At 38.2% G+C, this 10,000-nt stretch overlaps 1 protein-coding gene across 1 annotated transcript in view; it reads left to right on the top strand.

Moving 5' to 3' along the window:
* The window catches only part of LOC121858271 (dihydrolipoyl dehydrogenase, mitochondrial-like), a 125,926-nt gene that overhangs the window by 88,752 nt on the left and 27,174 nt on the right, over positions 1–10,000 (top strand). The window contains exons 5-6 of the mRNA XM_042354581.1: positions 4,617–4,847; positions 5,214–5,426. Coding sequence (XP_042210515.1) covers positions 4,617–4,847; positions 5,214–5,426 — 444 coding nt within the window. The remainder of the gene's footprint in view (positions 1–4,616; positions 4,848–5,213; positions 5,427–10,000) is intronic.

Below are 10,000 nucleotides of genomic sequence, written 5' to 3'. Positions count from 1 at the left end.
CGTGCTGCGGGCACACCCACGCAACACTGCCCCCATCATAATCTGTGTAGCATACCATCCGCCTCGATCACCCACCAGAGACACTCTCATCAATCATCTCATCACCACCTCAGACCACCTCAGAGTTAGGTACCCATGTGCCAAGTTAGTATTATGTGGGGATTTAAATGAAATTGACACCACTGATATCCAGGACCAACTATCACTATCACAAGTTGTGACCTTCCCCACACACGGTCAAAATACCCTTGACCTTATCTTAACTGACTTAGCGGACCAGTACCAACCACCTCAACCAATGCCTCCTATCGGGTGTAGCACACACTTATCAGTGCTCTGGTCCCCAGCTGCCACTCCCACTCAAGTACAGAGACCCTACATCAGGACCTACAGGCCGATTACTGACTCTACAGTGCGCCTCTTCGGGCAGTGGATAGTTCACCATCCCTGGACTGAAGTACTTAGCGTGGATGACGTGGAAACCAAATGGATAAATTATACCAACACCACCACGGAAGCTCACCACCACTTCTTCCCCGAGAAGTCCATCAGATCTCACCCAGCTGACTTGCCCTGGATCACACCTCGGATCAAAAGACTTATGCAACAGAGAGACAGAGCCTTTCATCTCAATGACCACATCTGCTACAGGTCACTTCGCAACAGAGTCATCCGCGAAATACGCACTGCAAAGAAGTCCCACTACCCAACCAAATTACAACACCTGAAGCAGACCAACATCAGTCAATGGTATGGTAAGCTTAAAGAACTCTGTGGACTAAACAATATGACACATCCCCTCCCCTTCCTCAGCCATCTCACTAATGTTGACGCAGCTGAGCAAACAAATAACCATTTCGCTACTATATGCCAGACGCTCCCACGGCTTGACACAACCACTCTCCCTGCTTACCTACCAGCCCCCCTTCCCACTGACTTAGTAGAAGAATTTGACGTAGCAAAACGCCTGGACAAACTAAAATTAAAACGCTCTACCACCCCAATTGAGTTACCAATGAAACTGTTCAAGGAGTTCTCCCCGGAGCTTGCTAAACCCCTCTGCTCCATCATCAATGCTTCTCTCAGTCAAGCCAGATGCCCAGCTGACTGGAAGACCTCTTATGTATCACCAGTGCCCAAGTCAACCAGCCCACAATCCTTAAACCAGCTACGACCTATTGCAATCACCCCAATACCCAGCCTAATCTGTGAAAGTTTTGTGTTTGACAGGGCTTATGCTGATATTGCAGGAGTCGTAGACCCTCAGCAATTTGGCAACATGAAAACTTCCTCCACCACTCACTGTCTTGTCAGCTTTCTCGATTACATATACCGCCATCTCGAGAAACGAAAAACGTCTGTAGCTGTCGCCTTCGTTGATTTCACTAAAGCGTTCGACCTAGTCGACCACAATATAATCATAAACAAAGCTATTGACCTCGGGCTTCGGAGAAATCTCACACCATGGCTTACAGACTTCCTCAGTGACCGACGCCAAGCTGTACGCTTCCGAGGGGCTGTCTCCACCTTTCAGTCACTCACCTGTGGCGTCCCCCAAGGCACCAAGATGGGACCACTCCTGCTTCCTTATATATCAGCCCAGTACCCTAAGAAAACCCCTGCTCGCTGAAATATCGACGGCTCACCATTGGGATCGCGTCAGCTCTGCTCCCAACTCTGCCGCCCTTCTGGGGATTTGTTGAACAGTCTCCAAAACTGAGCCACCAACAACCATGTCACCATCAACATGCCAAGACCATGGTTATACATCAACCTCTCCTCCGACGTGTCCCACCTCCTTCCATTACTCTATAGGTCCGAACTTGCACCTCCAGGTTGTAGATTCCTGGCTCCTCGGCGTCTGTAGACAACAAACTAATTTGGAAACCCACCCGTCCCGGTGAAGTTGTCAAATCCTCAGTTTCGTCTCCACCTCCTCCTTGACTCAAGTCCACCGGGTTCCTGCACACGAGCTCCTCAGTGTTTACACAACATTCATACTTCCCAAGCTCACCTATGCCTCCCCCACCCGGTCTTCCTCCCTAAATGCCACACAACGTAAACACCTAGAAAAAGTGCAAAAGAGGGCATGCAAGATTATTCTCTCCCCTTCCTACTCCACATATCAAGAAGCGCTCAACACACTGACCCTTTCGACTCTCACTGACCATCACCACGACCTCATCTGCAAATTTGGTAAGAAGCTTCTACACCATCCCCGACACCGGCTCCTACTACCACCTGAGATCCCTTGTCCGAGAATTGCTGTTCGACACCACAACCGCATCCAGCCCATACGTGCACGAACTGATCGCTATAAGAACAGCCCAGTCCCAACCATTGTAAAAATTATCAATAACTTGTAATAAATCAGTGTATTCACTCCCAGTAAACACTACTCCTTACACTGTCACTATGTTGAAATGAACTGTAGTTTGAGCTTTTCCCCATCTAATTATTATATGTCTTATTTGTGTCACTTATGTTACTTGTATATTATTTGTAATGCGTAACCCATTCCCCAAATATGTAACTGTATATTTTCAGCCTTCTGGCTGCCAAGCTCTTTCAATAAACCGTTAATTATTATTACACACACACACACACACACACACACACACACACACACACACACACACATATATCAGAAGATGCTGAGGTGCTAACACAGGTATCTTAACACTCTTGGGTTTGGGTAGGCGCTCTCCCGTGAGTTCGGGGTCTGGCCTGTTACTCACCTCACTGCACTTGACTGCACAACATTAGAGATAATTGTATGCAATGAGTCATAGCAAGCTTACTATTTGAGATAAAAAGATTGGAGAATAGAAAACCAAATTTTTTTTTACGCTGATTGGAATTGTTTGTAAATCACTATATACCTTTGTTGTTTAATGTGATTCCAATATGAACCTTATTTTATTATATGTTACTTTTTTTTTTGTAAAATCGGTTTTTTTGCAAAATTCCTGGCATGCATATTGGTAATTTTGCAAAATAACTTCCAAACAGGCTAACCAAAGTTAAAAAAAAGAACAGGGCCACTTAACTATGTATCAATCTACACGAGCCATCCTAACCCAACCTTTTTAGGTTGTCTGTCTGTAAGTTATTTAGCAAAATTACCAATATGCATGGCAAGAATTTTGCAAAATAACTGATTTCGCAAAAAAAATAACATGCAGGTATAAAGCATACATATTTAGGAAAAAGTAGTTATAGAAGAAAAGTTGTGAAAAAAAATTAACATTTTGCTAGGTAATAGTGGTGTAAATTTTGCATTCTGATAAGCATGCTAAGACACCACACTATCACCACATGGTGCAATCTCCTTGTACTTTTTATGTTTTCCCACCCCTCCACCCTTGCCAGCAACACAAGGCATGATTCAAAACTCTCACAACACTGTTATGAATAAATGAAATCACTGTGATGCACGAGAAATCAGCACAAATGCGTGGGAAATGTGGGTAAATGTTATATCCTGGGTCCTTTAACCCTTAATCCCCGGGTTAGAGTGCCGCTGGCAGTACCCTCTCCCCCTCCCCTACCATGCGGGGATAAATCGAGAAAAATCAACTTTTCTAAAAATAATTTTTATCCTTTTAAATGATAAAACAATAAAAAATAAGTAAGAAAAATCTATATATTGACCCTCTAGAAACTTTCCTGGCTGCGCTGAGGGAGGGAGGAGATAAGGAGACAGTGTTGGTTTGACAGCTGACTCTCGTGGTCCTTATGCACTTAGCAGCTATTTTTAGCTCGCCTTTGTATCTGAGGTGGCCAGTAATGCATATATATACTGATCTTAATAATTATTTGCTATAAATAATTCATTTAGAATATTTTATCTACATAATTTTTCATAAAGTGCTTGGCAACACTCACCAGTCGGTTGCCAGTCTGCCTGGTTGTCTTTGTGCTTGGTAGAGCAATTAATGCATAAAAGAACAATAATTCCACAAATAAATACATTTATAACATAATCATAACTTTATTTTACAGTAATACTACACTACAATACAACTACACTACTTTTAGCAATATTACTTTGATGCAACATGATAAAATAGACAATGAAAATGAAACAAACAAAAGTAGGTAATTATGTTCAGGAAGCTTCCCTGTGGCCTGGCATGTGGTGTGACTGGCAAATAGTCACACTGGAATCTGATACCCATGCTGAGCATTTAAGCAGTGGCGGGAATAGGCGGACGTTCTGGAACATCACCCGGGGCGCGTTGGTCGGACATTCTGGAACGTCACCCGGGGCCTAAGGGTTAAGATTGGTTCAATAAGCCATCACTATTAAAGTGAAATTAGACATACTAAGCTGCGCTGGGTGAGACCTGTTCTGTGTTTCTTCTTTTGTGTGTGTGCGCGTGCGTGCGTGGGATAAGAGTCCAACTAATGTAAAAAAAATCAAGATGTGCTATGAGTCTTAGCTTTAGATAGTTGATGTTCTAATGTAAATGGGGAGTGAAAAGATTTAAATACAGTAGATAGAATTCCATGATAATTTTGAAATACTTGAAGTGCTACCAGTCAGATGGAGCACAAGCTTAGTACTAGACTAGTTTTAAGCTGATGCTGATGTTTTATTTTTTCTCATTCAGGGTCATGGTAAGATAATCAGTCCTAATGAAGTGTCTGTACTTAAAGAAGATGGCACAAGTGATATTGTCAAAACTAAGAATATACTCATTGCCACTGGATCAGAAGTTACTCCATTCCCTGGCATTGATGTTGATGAAGATGTGGTTGTCTCTTCAACTGGCGCCTTAAAGCTGAAAAAGGTCCCAGAAAAAATGATTCTTATCGGTGCTGGAGTAATTGGTCTGGAACTGGTAGGTAAAATTTTCCCTGTGTATGTGGAATTTTTGAGTAGGAATGATTTCTATATTCGTCACCCTTCCTTTCTGTACCTTTTAATTGCCATATGAAAGTTGATTTTTTTTTTTCAAATTAAAATGTGCAGGAAGAGTTTAGATTAGTGCCATTGTCAAATCTACTTACCAAGGCTTCCTTTGCCAAAGACTAAAGATTATTGAAACAAAGGATTTGAGTTTATGAAAGTTATGTGATATACAAAATGCATGCATACATGTGTGTGTATGTGTGTTTTCTATAGTAATGATAAACTTGTTAACATATTTGATTGTGTAGCTATTCCTACCTTTATATTATCAGTACTTTATGGTCTTTAATTTTAGGGATCAGTGTGGTCTCGTCTGGGTGCTCAAGTGACTGCTGTGGAATTTCTTGGATCAATTGGTGGCTTGGGAATTGATGGTGAAATCTCAAAGAATTTCCAACGAATCCTCACTAAGCAAGGCATTAAATTCAAACTTGGTACTAAGGTTATGAGTGCCTCTAAAGAAGGCGACAAGATTACAGTTTCCGTGGAAGGAGTGAAAAATGGAAAGGTGAGTTAATGTGTAATAAACTGATTGATGTATTTATAGTTAGATTTTCTCATAATGAATTATGAGATTAAACAGTGGTGACAAATCTAATTTCATCATTTGTATCATCACAATTTCTGCCATTTTTTTTCATTTTACATGCCTGTAATAGTTTCTGCCTGTCTGTGAACAGATTCATAGCCAGGCAATACGCCAAGCAGACTTATGCATTTAACTATCAAGTTTTTGGTCTACATTTATTAAAACATGGGAGGAGTTTTGTTCTCAGCAAGATTTCAGATCAGATAGCATGTAAATGATCAATGTCAATCATGATTTTTCTTCCTGAAGTGAGCAGAATGTCAAATTGTTCAATTTCTCCTCATTTACTCTCATGTAATACTGTTTGTGGAAAATTAACCCTTATGCCCCGGGCTAGGGTGCTGCCGGCCATACCCCCAATGCGGAGTAAAACGAGAAAAATCAACTTTAACAAAAATAATTTTTATCCTTTACAGTTGAGTCTGGATTTACGCGGTGCCTTGCCAGAATGAAATATTGTAATTACGCGGTAAATTTGGTCATTTACGTGGGTGAAGTATAATTTGTTTATTTACTGAAGATATTTGTTTTAGCTAAAATTCATACAAATTACCCAACCAGAATATAATTTACATTGCTGGAATGCTTATAAGATTGTGGTTATTTTAAATATAAACATCATGGAATTTGCATTAGACATACAGTTGTACCCCACTTAACGCGGTCAATAGAACCCAGAGGGTCCCATGTTAAGTGAAATCCGCGCTAAGTGAACAACAGAACATATGGGATTAATTCCAATAGAAACCAGCCCGACCCCCAAACTCCACTTTTTGAAGACACATAACTATGTTGTAGTAAAAATAACATCTTAATTTTATGATGGTACATGCACACAATTAATACTTAAGAGAAATAGAGAAATACAGTCGCCAAGTTAATGTCCATTCAAATAATGGACTCAACTCCCTCCCCCTTCTCACACTACACTGCTGGCTCTTCCCTCTCTGAGAAATTTTTGGGGGAAAACCACTAAATTTTAATAAATAATACCTCAAACTAAAGTTAGGATAATACAATTGACATTGCTGGATTCCTTGTAAGACCAGGAATATTTTGAATATAAATGTCATATATTTTGCACAAAAGATAACATATTTACTAGAGAAAACATTTTATCTAAAATTTGTATGTCTAATGCAAAATATATGATGTTTATATTCAAAATGATCACCAAATTATAAGAATTCCAGCAATGTAAATTATATTCTGGCCGGGTAATTTGTATGAATTTTATGAGCTAAAACAAATATCTTCAGTTAATAAAAAAAAAAATATTCTTCACAACACTATCTGTCAATCAAAGTACCCCACCTTGCCTCCCCCCTCTTCCAACTGCACGGTCAGTCCCAACCCTCCCCCCCCCTGTCGTCCCTTCAAGAGAGTGGGTGAAAAAAATAAATTTTAACATTTTGTATTAAATAATACCTCAGATTAAAGTTAGGATAATATAATTGACATTGCTGGATTCCTTGTAAGACCAGGAATATTTTGAATATAAATGTCATATATTTTGCACAAAAGATAACATATTTACTAGAAAAACATTTTTATCTAAAATTTGTATGTCTAATGCAAAATATATGATGTTTATATTCAAAATGATCACCAAATTATAAGAATTCCAGCAATGTAAATTATATTCTGGCCGGGTAATTTGTATGAATTTTATGAGCTAAAACAAATATCTTCAGTTAATAAAAAAAAAAAATATTCTTGGACACTATCTGTCAATCAAAGTACCCCACCTTGCATCCCCCCTCTTCCAACCGTGCTGCGGTCAGTCCCAACCCTCCCCCCACCCCCCACCAATCGTCCCTTCAAGAGAAGAGTGGGTGAAAAAAATTAATTTTAACATTTTGTATTAAATAATACCTCAGATTAAAGTTAGGATAATATAATTGACATTGCTGGATTCCTTGTAAGACCAGGAATATTTTGAATATAAATGTCATATATTTTGCACAAAAGATAACATATTTACTAGAGAAAACATTTTATCTAAAATTTGTATGTCTAATGCAAAATATATGATGTTTATATTCAAAATGATCACCAAATTATAAGAATTCCAGCAATGTAAATTATATTCTGGCCGGGTAATTTGTATGAATTTTATGAGCTAAAACAAATATCTTCAGTTAATAAAAAAAAAAATATTCTTCAGGACACTATCTGTCAATCAAAGTACCCCACCTTGCCTCCCCCCTCTTCCAACCGCGCGTCAGTCCCAACCCTCCCCCCACCCCCCACCCCCCACCAATCGTCCCTTCAAGAGAAGAGTGGGTGAAAAAAATAAATTTTAACATTTTGTATTAAATAATACCTCAGATTAAAGTTAGGATAATATAATTGACATTGCTGGATTCCTTGTAAGACCAGGAATATTTTGAATATAAATGTCATATATTTTGCACAAAAGATAACATATTTACAAGAGAAAACATTTTATCTAAAATTTGTATGTCTAATGCAAAATATATGATGTTTATATTCAAAATGATCACCAAATTATAAGAATTCCAGCAATGTAAATTATATTTTGGCCGGGTAATTTGTATGAATTTTATGAGCTAAAACAGGCAGTCAGGCAGGGTGGCGGGTGGGGCAAATCTAAAAATAGCGTCTCGAGCCGGACACTCACCGCGTATATGTGGAAAAAATCCGTGTTAAGTGAAAGTTCAGCTCTGGCGAGGCACCGCGTATATGATAAAACGTGTTAAGTGAAACCGCGTTAGGCGGGGTAATACTGTACAAATTTTAGATCTAATGTAAGAATTTTGATTAAAAAGCGCCAAAATTTTATCTTTTGTGCAAAATATATGACGTTTATATTAAAAATAATCCTGGTCTTGCATGGAATCCAGCAGTGTCAATTATATTATCCTAAATTTAGTCTGAGGTATTATTTATTACTAAAAATGTAAGCCTAATGTTTTCACCCAAACATTTCTCTGGTAGGGAGGGAAGGTGGGGGTAGGGAGGGAGGGACCCAGCAAGCGTGGGAAGAGGGGGAGAGAGCAGGTGGGGTATTTTGATTGACAGATAAGGTCTGGGTGAAGTATAATTTGTTTATTTACTGAAGATATTTGTTTTAGCTCATAAATTTCATAAAAATTTCTTGGCCAGAATAATTTACATTGCTAGAATTCTTATAAGATAGTGATTATTTTAAATACCGTATATACTCGTGTATAGTTCGAGTTTTTAAGACTAAATTTTTAGGCAAAAAATTGGGGGGTCATCCTTTACATGCGTAATAGTTTTGTTAGGTTGAACTCGTGCATGATGGGAAGGGTGAGGAGCAACTTTTAGCTTCAGACATGAAAAATATTTACCATTTACTGCCAGTAAACAATGGAAACGTAAAATATGTACCAATTTGTAATGAAAAGTTGTGCAGTTCCTTCAGTAAATGAAGCTCACCAACTTACAATAGGCTAAATTACCTTACAACGTGCTTTCAGTAGTCTATGTTGAAGTTCTTAGCACAGGCTAACTTATCATATAATATACGGTATCACAGTTCTCATTGATCTACAAAAAATACTGGTATTAAAAACCTTTTCGATATTTCACACTTAATATAATATCCGGTAATCTACTTCAACCTCCTCTTGTTTACAACGACGCATCATGCACCACCAGCTGTATCAGCTAGACGGTACACGTGTTTTTTTAATCGTTTTCAGTTAAAAAACTGTTACATCACATCTATATTTTACCTTAACTGTGCCTGAATGAATAAATTCTCGGAAATAAATAGTAGTTTTGCTGAAACGTGATGTATTTTAATGTAAAATAGGATAAAATACATGACGAAAACAATAAGATTTTACCTAACCTTCCGATGTTCAAGAGAAGTTACTCGTTTTTTTAATAGTTTTTGGTTAAAATATTGTTATATTACAATGGTATTCTATTCATTCTGTGCTTGATATAATGCATTCACGGAAATGTAATATTTTTGCTGAAATGACGTACGTATTACAGTGGAAAGTGGGATAAAATCGTGACGAAAACAATGACTTTCGCTTTCTTTCGTTCAAAAGATGTTACCGTAATCGCTTTTCGAATGGTTTTCAGTTAAAAAACTGTTGTATTACGATAATATTCCATCCTAATTGACTTGAATAAATACTACGATACCATATTTCTGAATATTTTCATTAAAATCCATCAAAATCATTTTCCTTGTCATCGTCTGCAGCACCAAACAGCTTCTCCCAGTCCTCTCCTTGAACAAGGCAAAGAGGGTACGTGTTTTTCGAATCGTTTTCAGTTAAAAAACTATTACATCACACGTATATTTTACCTAAACTGCGCCTCAATGAATATATTCTCGGAAATAAGTAGTAGTTTTGCCGAAACGTGATGTATTTCAATGTAAAATAGGATAAAATACATGACGAAAACAAAAGACTTTACCTAAGCTTCTGTTCTTGAGATGTTACTCGTTTTTTTAAGTGTTTTCGGTTAAAATTCTGTTATAT

The sequence above is a fragment of the Homarus americanus genome, unplaced genomic scaffold, assembly GCF_018991925.1.
Source record: "Homarus americanus isolate GMGI-L3 unplaced genomic scaffold, GMGI_Hamer_2.0 scaffold57980, whole genome shotgun sequence".
In the NCBI taxonomy this organism is placed as follows: domain Eukaryota; kingdom Metazoa; phylum Arthropoda; class Malacostraca; order Decapoda; family Nephropidae; genus Homarus; species Homarus americanus.
Note: the sequence above shows the minus strand (reverse complement) of the source record. Positions and strands in the feature narration are given on the sequence as shown.